A 15,349-nucleotide genomic window follows, 5' to 3' on the forward strand; every position below is an offset into this window, starting at 1 on the left:
AATGAATTCTTGATATGTTTTACCTGAATGTAAGCGATGAGTTAGCGCGCCAGGGCCGAAATCCACAACCTTATTATATTTTTTAAACGGAATCGTTTTAAACTCGAGATAATAATGATGAATAAGTACATAAGGTAGGTACCGCTTGGAAAGTCTAGGTATCACCTGACGATCCACACTCCAATACTGAAAGCATTATACAAATGGAGATTAACTGTTTACAAAAATATTACGGATTATTGAGTCAAACAAAAATAAAAAAGCCTTACCACTGGTAGTTTAGGTCTGTGTATTTGCAAACTCCGCGGTCCGACGAATAGATGAATAATTAAAAACAATATACATGAATAGTAATGAATACATAAGCTACACATAACAATTTATATCCTAATTTATTTTAATGATAAACAATCCCATCTATACCTACTAATATTATATAGAGGTTCTGGAGGAGTTTCTATCTTTGTATGCTTGAGGGGGTAGGTAATCTTCGTAAATATTGATCCGATCATGAAAACTTTCTAATACTGAAAGCTTCAGTATTCAGGAGTGACAAAGGCACTTATTTATCCCGGGTCAACCTGGACGAAGAGGAAGCAAGCGGCTAGTAATATATAAACACAAATACTGCCATCCTTAATAATTCACCACTAATGATGAATGCGTGCATGCTCAAGTTTGCAAGCCATTACACACAGCCTTGACATCTTTTAGTTTAAACTTCAGGAAGATATCTAAGCTATGCATAAAAGCTTATAATTTATACAGTTGTGATTTAACAATAAGCTTTTTCAATTAGCAATATGAAAAATCTCTAGATAGAAGGGGGATAAGAAGCTCGATCCCTCGCATTAGAAATACTTTTAACAAGAACAGTTGGTTTAAAAATTTAAAAAGGTAGCTTTTCGTTTATTACCTACGTAAAAGGATTGTAAACTATTTAAAAACCACAAAGTTGTTATTACGTTTCAGGAATTTATGAAGTCTACTCTGTGTCTTTGTACATTTTAGAGGCAGAGCTAGTAGTTCATCCGAAATAAATGGAGTTATTTTTTATACTCTTTGTGTTGAGAGAACACATATAAGACATAATTTATATCAGTAAAATTTGAACAAAAAACACAAAGTGAAATAACAAAAATTCCTATCGATCTGAAAAGTATTTAAAACATAATTTCTATGTATATATAAGTTCTCGTGTTAGTTACCGTTATCCTCCGCCACGGCTGGACCGATTCTCATGAAATTGTGTGCATATGGTACCCCATAGACAAGGTATTGTGCTAACATCTTTTTTTATACCCATTATACCTTACCTATGATGAGTAAGGCAGAACAGCACTTGCCAGGTCAGCTAGTTAAAAATAAATTTTCAATGCTCTTCATTATTCCTATACTTTAAAGATGACCGGAGGTTAGAACTTATATACATTATAAATGAATCCTAAACGAATATGTAAAAGTTGACTAATTATTAGCTGATAGTCCCACGCTTGTACGGCACAAGCGTGGGACTATCAGCTAATAATCGCTACATATCTATCGCTACATGTTACACGTGTAGGTACACGTGTCGCATGTATTCAGGTGACATATCGAGACATATTTGGAAATAAGCGAAATAATAAAACAACAATCAGAGTGAAAACCATTTATTTTCACGAACATTAATACATCAATATTTACAATAGATTCCACAAATTCATTGTTATAATACAACAAATAAAACTAAACGTAGAATCCTACGATGTCAGCACTTAAAACTAAAATATGGCGCGTTTTCGTTATTAATTAACGTTTGGCGTTTAAGTACAGTACATAGATAAAAAATATACAAGTTTAAATGTACAATACCTATCAACTAAATAAAGAATAAAGCTTAGTATAATGTATAATAAGAGATTTCTAGATTACTCGTTGTGATTGCAGTCGGTGTGATAAAATTAAGTTGATATTTGATGGAACAAGAAACTGTACACAAAAAGCAATATACCTACATTATTTATTGCTGTTAATAAAGTAGTGTTAATATTAAGAAATACAAAGGAATAATAAATCATTATTTCTCGTACAGTATTAATGATTTTACAAAAAAAAAAAAAACTAAGGGCTATGATGTGTACAATAGCTTCAAAAATAAAGAAAGCAAACAAGATCCATTTAATATCTTTCGAAATAACACCAATAATTAATAGTAATCGAAAGATATAAGCGGTTCTTGATATTTCAGTATTAGCGATTATAAGAGATATTATCTAAAGCGTATTTATAAAATTTCTTACTGAACTAAAACGTAAAATTTTAGTACCGTAGAAGCAGCCCAATTCATTTATTAATAATACATCTAAAAATCGTTGATTTGTGTCTGAGATCTTTTATGTGTCGATTGTTTCAAAATGTAATTGAAATCGGGAGTTACACGAAACAAAAAATATCACAATGTCCATTACTTTTGGCATTTTGTATAAATGAAACAAAAATAATGGAAAACGATATTAATATGTTATGAAGTGTTTACAACTCCGTGACATTGCAATCAAAACTATAAACTGCAATTTTTCAAATACATCTCTGAATCAACGTAATGCATGAAATACTAAAAAATATATGTAAAGCATAATTTAATACGAATAGCATTCCGAATTTTTCCTATTTAATTAAAGGTGGGCCCATTTCGTGATTTAACACTTATATAACTAAAATTTAATGCAGCATTTATTGAACAGTTTGGAAAATTACTCCTTTAAATTAATCAATATTTATAATAATAATAAGTACCAAAATTGTAAAATAAAATTATAAAATAGAAGAATACATCTAAAAAAATCAGTACATTATTTTTTTCTAAATAAATCTAAATTATTTTACAAATGCGCAGTCAGTACGGTCAATACTTGACCATAAAGCTTGAATATAGCATTCGAATAAAGAAAACGAAAAGAAGTAGACAAGGTTTTTAGTTCTAACAATGCGGAAAAATATCGACGACTAGCGAAAATTTGTGGAACAAAATTGTTGATTCTAAGAGTAAGCATATTATTATGACAATGCGCTTTATCCGTCTCAATGCAGCAGAAACATGTATTCATTTACAGAATAATGGCACCGAAGTTCGTAAGAGTATTTTTGATTCGTACACAGGACGGTGTTTACTTATAATTAAGCCCTCATTGATCTAAAACTTTATAATACAATTCTAATGTTAAACAATCAAGCATACTTATTGTTTAATGTAATATCACGTCCCCATTAAAACGAGGCTGAAGAATCATAATTTTACATCTAGTATATATTCATATGGTAGACCTTACGTCTACATAACTTTTAAAATACTGTAATTGATACAGGATACTATTTCATGAAAGTTTCTCTATAGCGAATATGTTAAAGACGATGTCCTTGTAACTCCTCAGGGAGCGTACAGACAAGTAACATTAAGAGCATCCTATATTATATGAAAATTTCAGAGGCCCAAGAAATAAGATTCGCTAATTGTTTTTAGGTATAGAAACGAACGTGTTATTAAAGCACACGAATTTTAATGGTACCGCTTTTTACGAAATTTGTAAAAGAAGTCAAAAGGTTGGTAGATACAACTCCCGAGAAGTAAGCTCATTATTTTTACCTGCATATCGGCAAACCTGAGCCCCTTTCGTACAGTACTCTTAGAATGAGGGCGCGGAAAAGAAACCCAGTTGTTTTGAACACAGGGCCTTTATAAGTGCAACGCAGATATTCTGGAATTTTCCATTAGAGCAACCGGTCTTTCAATATTATAGTATATTAAAATACCTTAAATATTAAAATAGGTAAAAGCACTATGTTATGTGAAAGCTGCTGTAAAAATGCATGATTATAAATTTTGATTAGTCTACATTCGGTATTTTAGTTTATTATATTAGATTAACAAATTTACTATTGTTGTGAGCTAATGCACGCATCAAGTGTGTGGAAGCTCAAGCTTCCCTCAACTCAACGAGCGAATGATGCCGATTTTCGCAATAATTAATCGATGCTTTGGAATCCAATATGTGGAAATCAATTTTGCCACAGCTGGAATTAAGTAAAGAGCATTAATATATACTTAGTGTTAACTCTGGCTGATAATCTGGTCGAAATTTTATCATCCAAAATAATATGAAATACAATTGGATTAATTATGTTTTTTTTTACACTGTAATGTAATTTTACCTTAAATAAATTTACAGCAAAATGATATAAGATTTAACAGCAGTTCGAAGAAAGAAACTCGTCTAAAATTAAACAAAGGCATTGCATTGTCGCAGCCGGCTTAGCTCATATCTCAGGCACAACGTAAATTATTGAATACAAGATGCTATTCAACTCTGTAATTAGAATTCTCTTTGCATCGTCATTTAGACATTACAATCACGAGCAAACATTATAATAATAACGAGACGTCTTGTTCAAGCCTTGTCTTACTTGATTAGTGCATTTTGAGATGTCTGTAGTGTTCCTTAAATATGTGTATAGCGCAGCGCATATGATGTCTTAATTTAATTGATTCCCTGAATCTGCGTTGATATTTCTTGCTTTTGACGTTATGATATAATTTAACTTTAATAATCTAAAAAGATAATTGTAACCACAGATACGATTAATAATTAATTGACGATGAATAAGCGTCACAACCAACTTTCGTAAAATTTAATTTAATACTTTATCAAACATTTCGTACATTATAATTCCACGAAAATTTATTAAGCATGTTTTTCATTAATTTAATAATGGAGCGATGGCTACGTAATCTTTCTGTTTCAAACTTCACATTACCTACACGTGATACTCGTACCAAAAACAGATACTTCGTCAGATTTGGATTTATTTAATGTTATTTTGTGGAACTAGGTTGAGAAAAGTAAATATTCTATTCGAAAGTATAACCAAGTTATAAGTAAATATTATTAAAAAGTACTCTTCAATCTCAGTGATTCGTTAGTTGCGAGGAGCCGAGGGTAAGTGAATATTTTAAATAATTCGTATCGTAATATAACACAAAAGTGCGGCAAGGGTTTTATTTCTCGCAGGAATGTAGAAAAATGTCCGAGTTCATTCCAACGGCTCCAAGGAGCAAATGTAAAGAACGTTGATTTGTTTTACAAAAGATTATTCTCGACGAAACCTAGAAGTAACTTTATAATGTTGTTTAAAAGTTGTTAAATGAATATTTAATTTAAGCAAATGTAAATTCGTAATTCCACAATTGCAATGCATAAGATATATTTGACGTTCATCAAAAGATACTTGGATAAAGTAAATCAAAACTTGGGACGTAAAATCCTTCAAAGAAGAAATACAGTATATACTACACAGATTAAAAAACAACTGTAACATTAAATCGAATTAGGTGGTGAGTCACAGCATCCAAACTATTTCATATACGAGTGGCATATATCGTAATTTTTCGTAAACCGCATCATGGTTTAAGTACATCGGATAGCTCACGCTCAAACAATGATCTCGCGTATGACCCTCCGGGCGCGGGAGTTGGGCGTGGAGTAGCCGGACTCCAGCGACTCGTCGTAGCTGAGCGAGAGGTGCGGCGGCTTGTCCTCCGCGGCGCCCTCCTCGCCGCCGTACGCCTCGGGCAGACCGCTCACCTCGTGGTACGGGGATTCTGGAATTTAGCATCAGGCTCATACTGGTAATTGGTAAATTTATTTATTTATTACATTCAGTATCACCAACATGACATACACGGGTAGCATGGATGGAAAGTTTTATGGAATTACAAACAAAGACTTAGTGTCATAATTATAGGCAACCACTACTAATAAAAATAACATTACATGTATGAACAAAATATTTGTCCTATTTATATTTTACGCAGCAAATACATAGTGAAATGATATGGAATTGGTAAATAGATATATATTTTTATAATCATCATACCTCTTTTTTTTAATATATTTCACATCTAACATTACATATAATAAAATTCTGCCTATCTTCCACAAGAAATTGCTACAGCCCATATCACAGCCATTTCAAGTATATTTTAATTTGGAAGTCGAAGCGAGGCTGTTTGATCCCCTATGTGCCTGATACAGTATTGTAATATGTTACCTTGCTGTTATAACAATTGAACAAATTATTGCGTTATAGGCAGCGTGGAATACCACTTGTTCATTTCCCTACCTAAATTACTACCAACACAATAATTTACTCGAAAGAGTCGCATAAAAATTAAAAGTTTAAGGTACATTTAACTACCAGACTTGCGGAAACCCACAACGCTATGTGCCGTGCTTCGACAACTTGACTAGGAGCAGTTTAAATTAGCAGAATGAATAAATGAGGGTTGAATACGTCGAGGGTATCCGTTAATAAGGAAAAACTTGGTCATATGAGAAAAAGTTTCAACATCGGCAAATTTTCTTCGTATATCTAACTATACGTTACCACGTAATATGTAAATGGATAGTCACAGAATAGTATCACAGAATACTAAACTACAATAACCTGAACAATACAGTCAGTAGTATTTAAATTTCGCGTTTATAGAGTTGATCATAAAAAACCTAAATCTCCAATCACCCATTTATTTTACCATTAGTCTAGAATTACAATATTCTAAGACCAATGGAATCCAAATAATCACACTAATGTGTGTGATATGATTGAATCACCATACATATATGTGGACAAAAATAACAAAATTTTATACTAAACGAAATATGTTGAAGCTCACAAATTCGACAGTAATTAAATTTCACATCCGGTCTCGATACAGTACCTCGTATGGTCGCAAAAGATATGTCTGATAAATAAATACAGATATTATTACAAAACACCCAGTAATTTTTATAAAGCAATTTACTTAATGCGTTACTATATTAGACAAGCTCTAATTTTAATCTATGGTTATAGCTTTTCAGACTTATGGATTCGGATTTATGGAAAATGTGTCATTAATTTAAATTTTTATTTCGGAATAAATAAGAAAACTTCTAAGACTGCTTTCATACTGAAAGTTATAGAATTTGACCAATTACAAGTTGGTGAGTTCCCATTTGTTCAGCATAAACAAAATTATCAGGAAAACAATCTAATACTGTTTTTAAAGCGCCATAAATACTCGCTTAGCTAATTAGTACAATATTTGATTTGCATATTATTAGCTGTTATTAGTAACATCTATTTTTATACACAACTACTGGTTAAATTATATTGACTTTGGCGATCGAAGAATGAATAAAATGGCGTCTGTGTTGACTTTAAATTGGAATTCATACAAGGCAGCATAGCATAGATGCTGAATAATCAATTTTACCGCTATGTTTCACACTTCTTTCCTTACAACCTGTGTAACTGAAGTTTTTTTTTTAATTAGAGAACATTCTGTTTGGTATGTTCAACTCATAAAGATAGAGCCAGTTGGTGGTTCACGCTTCGTTACAATTTATCCATTTCCAATACAATAGTACCCAACTTTATATGGCAAGTGTCCCACACTTTGTGGGCTTGCATAAACAAAGGATGAGGACCTTTATTATACATGGCTCAGAAATAACCTGCTGATATGCCAGTATACACCCAGACATGCATACACTATGGCTAAGATCATGTCTTTTCCAATAAAAAAAATATTATTATATAAGTGTAGTACATGTGTGTGTGTGTATGTTTAAGTGTAATCACTGAGTAACTCACCGATATGCTGGTCCATCCGCTTCTTCGGCTTGTGCACGGACGCGTACGGGTCGGAGCAGTAGTCCTGTCGCGAGGGCGTCTGCGACGAGCGCAGCGCGTAGTCACCGGCGTGGCTGCCGTGCGTGCTGTGCGTGCCGTGCGCGCCGTGCGGCAGCGGTGGGTACGGCGCGTAGTCGTCGATGGTACCGTAGCCGCCGTGGGTTATCGGGTCGTAACTAATATTGAGATGGAGTTTGAATAAATGCTTGTAATACTGACCGTATTGAATGGAAGAACATAAAAACAGTCGAGACGCCACTACAATATAATTTTTTTTAACAACAAACTATACGCCTTCAAATTGTCTAAACTGGACCAAATTTAAATGGGACCACACGGAAACAACCAGCTTACTTAAAAAAAAAGAATTTTCACAATCTGTTCAACCCAGTCGAAACTACTGAGATAACAAATAAAAAAATAATACATCCATACAGTCGAATTGAAAACCAAAAGATTGACAAAGCATTTTAATTCTCTACTTGGGTAACGTTAGCCTTCCAGAAAACTGGGTAAATTCCTTCTAGTCACGGATACGTGAATCCGCTGAGAAAATAACTTATACATACATAGGTACTTAATTTACTGATTTAAAATATCCTATTTCTCATGAAGTTAGTTGTTTTAAGGATCATGTTCTGTAATAGAATTCACAGAATGTTAAAAGCTAATAATTACAATTGTAAGTTTGAATACTGTTGAAATGTAATGTTTATTGGCCTGAAAACGCTAACATATCACAAGCGCCTAGACATACATTCAAAAAAATAGACGGTAATCCAACCACACATCTTATGTGAAAAAATATGTTGTCAGTCAATTTATTTTATACCCTTAATTTTATCTATTAGGCAAGGTAATCTAATACAAATTTATATTAAACTTTCCGGTTTTAACGAGATTCTATGAGCAATTAAAAGTGTACCTTAGTGTTATTACCGAGACTTCAAAAAGTAAACACAAAGAAATATTATCGTGCCGCGCATCAAAAGATAGGTCGTTAGGTAAAATTCAAAGGAAACTAATAGATACCTCCTTTTTTGTTAAGACGTTTTTCTTTTTTTGTTTGTTTATTTAAGTATCAAGCAGATAAAATTTTCTTTATACATTTCTTTTTCTCTTTTTCTTTATATTTTCCTTGCGACTCAATGTATTACAAACATTAAATCCCTTATAGGTTTGCATATTTTATAAGATTTATGTATCTGTAAGGCTTGTGATGTTTAGATACAGAATGATCTAGATTTTTGCGGAGCGACAAATTATTTTCATAAAAATCTTACATTTCGAGCGCGACTCGGTCAACCTCTCGGATACAATAAAGAAAATTTATTTCAGTACCTAGTCAAAAACTTTTTTTGTACCTAAATGTTTCAGAAAGCTGCTTATTACACATTTACTAGCCGGTACGCTCTTGGAGTTTTAAATTAGTTTTCAGCTGTAAGTTGTGCAGCTCACTTGAACTTAAAGAATTTCCAGAATATGATGGGAAAATATTAAGATTTAAAGAATTTAGTCATACTTAAGTATCCGTATTTAAGTTGGCGTAATTTAAGTAACGGTGGTTAATATTTGAAATTTGTTGGAAAAACGTTTGCTTAATGCAAGACGCAAAAATACATTATGTATAGCGCTGCGCAAGCCAAGAAGTGAAATAAATATTTTGTGATAGTGTACTCACTACAGTTTTCTGTGTATAAGTTATTTTTATTGGAACGTTATTCCGAATGAATGTGAAATTCATATTGTATAAAATATTCTTCAGAAGCGTGTGTTTGTGAAATATAAATATTATTTATGATGATAATGAAAATCGCGTTTAAAATCCGTTAAAAAGTCTTTAATTTCTAAATAAGTATAACATATAACAACGTAATTATGTCCCTTCTTTATTATTTAGTTTCTTATTTTTCCTAATGAATATAATGATATGAATATAAAATAGAATAAATATTGAATGAGTATTTTTCCTTTTTCGATGTTGTCCAATTAAGACCAAGCATAATGTTTTATCATATTCGTGTATAAACGTAACGTACTTCCTATTTTCTACTAATTGTACAAACTTGGTACAACGTTCCCGAAAACGATATTAAATCTACATAACATTCCCATTTCGCAGTGCGTTCAGACAGAGCTTCGAGTGTCTATTTCCTAATCAGAGCTTTTAGCGAGCTGGGAAGGGCTAAGGGTCACGATTCTATACCAACAAAAATTCGACGCAATTTTTTTAATAATACAGGTCAAATTCAACTTACCCATAATTACTCTGTCGTTCAATCAGCTGATGCGGTGGCATTCCCGCGCCGGAATTAGCAGCCGCCATTTTCATCTGCCACAGCGAGTCTTGCGAGTTCACACTACCCCCATTATTGCTGTTCGTGTAGCTATTCTCAATGTACCCCATGTTTACCCCTATAGAAGAAAACGAATTATTATTTCGCGGGCCGGGAGACTCGTAACATTCAACGTGCAACACAATGTTTGTTTGTTTTGGATTGATTTTACCATCTACGTAGCCACTACTGCTTAGTCCTTGTGCGTGCATGGGAACAAATAATCAAGTTATAGACTCTATTTATTCTTTAACAGAGTTATTCGTGAGATTGGATTTTCCTTTTTTGGATTGGATTAATCGACGCTCCCAAAAACGAAGGTGGTTCTCAATTCGAATGTATCTATTTTTTCGGCTACTGGTAGGTTTTCAACCGATTGACGTGATTCTTTTGTTTTTAATAAGAAAAATTGTTTTGTAAAAATTTAGAAGTGGTAACTCCCTCCCCAGGAACGTCGGTGATCATATTTTGTAGTAAAGATTTATGTGAGAAAAAGTCATTTGAAAATCAATTGCGGCAACTCAAATAACTGTGCACATTTAAAGCCCAATCTCAAGAATACTCCGTGATGACAAAAAATATGTGCAAACATGTTACAATAATATCTAAGTCTATGGTAAGTAATGATAATTAAAAAAATAAGCAGTCCTGGACCGCCGATAGTAGTAACTTATATAAACACAAGATTTACCCCTACCAGTTCGTGCTCAACACGACTTAAGAAATTTTTTATTTAATTTTTTCACTTCAACATATTTCATTTAAAAGGTGACATACTCAAATAACTCTGATGATCCAGGAACGATTATTACCACTAAACTAAGGGTCATTTAGATCAAGGTCTATTATGTCATCAAACATAAGAGGCTAACTCTACTTTATGTAATTATGACCTTAATATTAATGCGCATATTGAAATATCATAGATTTCAAGGATTTTTATGGATTTTAAACAGCGTTTAAAAGTAATTTTATTTCTACGTTACCGATTAAAACGTAAAATATATCAAAAATACAAAATTATTGTAAAACAATACACATGACAATAAACGCAACGTTGTTATAATTATAACATTTGTACACAATCAACTCCACAGCAGTTCATTTATTTCTGTTCACAAATAAATCAAATGCACACATAAATATTAAGCGGTTTTGCTACGTGACTTTTATGAAAAAGTTGAAAAATTGTTATAAGGTGATATTGTTTGCGATTCATGAATAATTTCTATAGAGAAATGGACACGTCGGGTCACAGAAGTCGCAAGTTAGCATTCTTAAACCGTGCGTATTTTTCTCGGTGAACTTGAAGTAACGTTGAATACGCCAATAACGACTCGTCGTATGTACAACAATCGACTTTTCATTGGATAAATTCCATTGAGTATGCTTTGAGAGCTGTAATCCGATTATCCATATTGTGGAATACCAAACGATTCTAAGTACATTATTGAAATCGGTTTTTGGCAAACAATTCACGATTTCCAAACAATGCCTTCCTATGAAATTAGACATGATTTTAATCTAATGTCATTACAAGAAACAGTACATTAAAATGTACCCAAACATCATAAGAAATTGTTTTCTAGTACATTCAATATTGAAGTGCTAAGAAAGCTACGGTATCGCTGTTTATTATTCAATATGGCGAGTGCGGAAACTACGAGTCAAAGGCAGACGAGTTAGCCGATAGAAACTATTTTCGTGGAGCTTTTAATTAACTTAGTACTAACAAACGTTTTTAAAGCATTCAAAGTCATGAAGGTTGTAAAAAAACATGTTTTAAATCCGTTAGAATTTTAGTTCAAAAGAAAAAGCGGAAATACTTACAGTCTGTATTGGACATGTTTTGCCCTGGATGTCCTTGCGCGTGGGGCGCCATGTGATACCCGTAACCACCTTGAGTCGCATACACAGCGTTCTTCGAGTCGTCCATCGACATTTGGAGATCCATAGAATGTTCTAGAGCCTTGTTCTCCATCCCAGTACTGGGGTAGTATGGAGGCGGGGCCTGGTTGGGAGGAGACACCATCGGCGGACGCATGGAGTCCATCTCGTAGTCTTTGGAAGTTTCCTTTTTGTTCTCATTGCGTTTGCAGCGACAGAATATGAATAGAAGACTTAGAAAGAGTAGGAACACGAGACAAGAAACCACGATGGCGATCACGGTGGCTGTTGTCAATGCGGCGGTTTCTTTGGTGTATGATGGGCCAACTGAAAAAAGATCTCAATTTAGAATGTTGCTATTCAAAATTGAAGCGAACGTGCCTTTTCGTAAATAACTAATGGAGAGCTGATATAAATATTTCGTTGAACAGAGAAATCCACTCAGGGATAGGACATATTTTTCATCCGTTTATCTCATAAAACTTCTTTAAAATAGGTTATCAGCCAATTGTGTCCGACGAGACGTACTTATCGGTCTTCATTCAAGATCAAATAAAATTCGATTAAATAATTCTTTTCTATCGAATCCTGCCTGCTTTTTAAGGAATTGAGATATAGAATAGAATAGTAGGATAAGATTTTATTATTTATTTATTTTTATAACGTATATATACGTAAACTTTATTATATAAGTAAAACAGTAGGATAAGATATATTATTGGAACCCTAATTTGTTCAATAAAGCACCCACATATATGAAACGCATAATGCGCAATTGTCAAAGTGCATTGATTTTTTAAATAAATGAATTATAATATTAATACAAGAGGCTACTGACAAAATAATTTAGGAATAAATTATGTATGTACATTTTATGCATGTGTGCATGCATATATATTTTAAATAAAATACCAATATGTGATTAACTATAGACAGTTATTAAGAATAATGTATTTAATTTAATGGAACATCTGTAATTAATAATCAATACTGAATTTTGCTCAATACGAATGTGGAATAAAACACCAGTAGACGTAGAATGTCCCAAAGGGATATTGAGCCCTTGAAAATGTGACAAAACATTCATTATTATGCTTGCACGTGCTTATTGGTGTATTTTTATATATCAATGTTTTAGTGCAATTTTTTCGCAAAAGCAAAACAAAATGTTTTCGTTTTGCAAAAAGCTACGTTGCCATTTGGGTTTTAGAATGCGAGTTAACCCTATTTTCAAATAAAATTCTTATTTTACACTCTAATTACTTGCCCTTATATGAAAACAATAACTTACTATCAGCTTCGATGTATTCGCTGCACGTGTCTTGGCTGTCTTGCAAGCAGAGTCGCAGTCGCACTCTAGGGTTCAACTGATCTAGAGGCGGTTCCGATCCTCTTCCGCGATTTGTGGGCGGCTCCAAGGTTGTTTCTTGTATTGTTGAACTGACACCAGACAGCCGTAATGGCATTGTATCTACCACCTGGGGAATTGAATGTCATTAGTATTTGCTCTAATAAATACTCATTAATAAACGGGATTAAAAGGTATACCTTATACTTTATAATACAATCGTGACGTGTGATTGAGATATAAAACTTTAGATATTGTTTCTACTTAAGTATGTACCTTGTCGACAAAAGAATAGATTTAATTTAAATATGTCATATCAATTTCTTCTCATTTCAGAATTCAGTTGAAGAATAGAAAGTGACTAGCTGCACACCGCGCAATATTATAAATGCGCAAGTTTGTAAGGATGTGTGTGTGTTTGTTGCTCTTTCACGCAAAAACTACTCAACCGATTGCAATGAAATTTGGTACGTATATAGCTGGACAACTGGAATAACACATAGTTTTTATCCCGATATTCCTACGGGATACAGACTATACGCGGGTGAAACCGCGGGGTGCAGCTAGTATCATGTAAATGTATTGAGCTAAATAATGCGGTTAGTATCTATGAAACTATCAACGATATGACCACATTAATTACTTAAAGACATTTCCTATTTGCATAATGACGAACTATGTGTAATATAAAATTTTATGGATTCAAACCGGACATCCTCTACAAATGTAGTGTAACAATTTATATTTTGCTAACAGTTTGGTGTGATGACGCAACTCTGCTTTTTTAAATTAGTGAATCAAATTAACATTATAAATTTACAGATACAAAAAGTTATTATCCAATAATATCTTATATTTTATCATCTTTCAAACAATACTTTTTTTAATACTAGATCTTGAAATTTATGCAACCACATCATTCAAAAATATACATTTCTGAAGGTAACTTGCTTTTTTCAGTTGGGTTTATTATGCTCTCACGACAAAAATCCTTCAAACTTTTGTAAAAATAAAGAAAGTATACGCCCCGTAGAAGGAACGCTACCTGCCATGCGGTCGTGTCTAGACGCTAGCAATTTTGAGTATAACAACTACTATTTACTAAGTGTGCTGTGACACATTTTTGGGACTTACCAAGTAATCTCTTATAAATTACCAAATCAATTAAAAGTCCAATAATTTTTGAACAAATTTTCTCTTTGTCACCTTTGTCACCACCTCACCTCAGCTTTACCGATTACTATATATCTCTTTTTATTTGAAAGCCTGCTATGTAGTCCCAATTAAAGTTGGTCTGGTTCTGACAATTTGATGGCAGTTTAGATTTTGTTAAAAACAATTATTTAATTTCACATAAAAAAGAAAATATAATTCTGTATAATTCTATTAAAACACTGTAAGTGTACCAAAATATACGTGTTTTTCTTCACGTATTAATATCGTCGTGAAAGTTACATCATTAATAACTCAAGAACAACTTTGCTTTTTGATTTATTGGATTTGCGTGTGGATTTGTGGCGAACTAAACAAAACAGGCCAACCAGGCGGAGCCAGGACATACAGTGTACACTTACAAAAGAGAATGTCTTACCTGCCACCCGCCAACAGCTCCTAATCCTTCGATCACTCCTACCAGTGGGAGGCACGTCGGTCCAACACTGAACCCAACGGACCTGGTGCTAGGGTCGAATGTCACTTGTTCGGGGGGTGGGATTTTGTCTACCTTCGTGGTGACCGTTATCTCATTAGAGTAGTTACTCTGCCCCTTAGTATTCACCGCTTTCACCTGAAGCAAATTTGAAGTGATAATATCCTTACGTTTAACGTTGGTGCATTCGTGGATATGGCTTTAAAAGCTGCTATGAAGTGCTGTGTTGAAGATTTAGTATTCGGGGTAAAATCTAAAAAAGTAGGCATTTTTTGCCAACAAAACAATTGGGTGTTTATCTGTATTTTATTCTTTTTTATTTTGCTTATAAAAGCCTTACACATTACCACGAACATTATATTAGTAATGAAATAAAATATACAAGACATTTAGCAAAAGTAATATCAAACGAAGACT

At 33.2% G+C, this 15,349-nt stretch overlaps 1 protein-coding gene across 1 annotated transcript in view; it reads right to left on the reverse strand.

The window, feature by feature from the left end:
* Positions 1-1,638: 1,638 nt before the first annotated feature.
* LOC119834209 (Down syndrome cell adhesion molecule homolog) overlaps positions 1,639-15,349 on the reverse strand; it is a 19,207-nt gene continuing 5,496 nt past the window's right edge. Inside the window, exons 3-8 of the mRNA XM_038358541.1 lie at positions 14,876-15,070; positions 13,228-13,414; positions 11,880-12,263; positions 9,972-10,128; positions 7,675-7,889; positions 1,639-5,638 (exon numbers count right to left, since the gene is read on the reverse strand). Of these exons, the coding sequence (XP_038214469.1) occupies positions 5,469-5,638; positions 7,675-7,889; positions 9,972-10,128; positions 11,880-12,263; positions 13,228-13,414; positions 14,876-15,070 (1,308 nt within the window). The 3' untranslated portion in view covers positions 1,639-5,468. The remainder of the gene's footprint in view (positions 5,639-7,674; positions 7,890-9,971; positions 10,129-11,879; positions 12,264-13,227; positions 13,415-14,875; positions 15,071-15,349) is intronic.

The sequence above is a fragment of the Zerene cesonia genome, chromosome 19 (assembly GCF_012273895.1).
Source record: "Zerene cesonia ecotype Mississippi chromosome 19, Zerene_cesonia_1.1, whole genome shotgun sequence".
In the NCBI taxonomy this organism is placed as follows: domain Eukaryota; kingdom Metazoa; phylum Arthropoda; class Insecta; order Lepidoptera; family Pieridae; genus Zerene; species Zerene cesonia.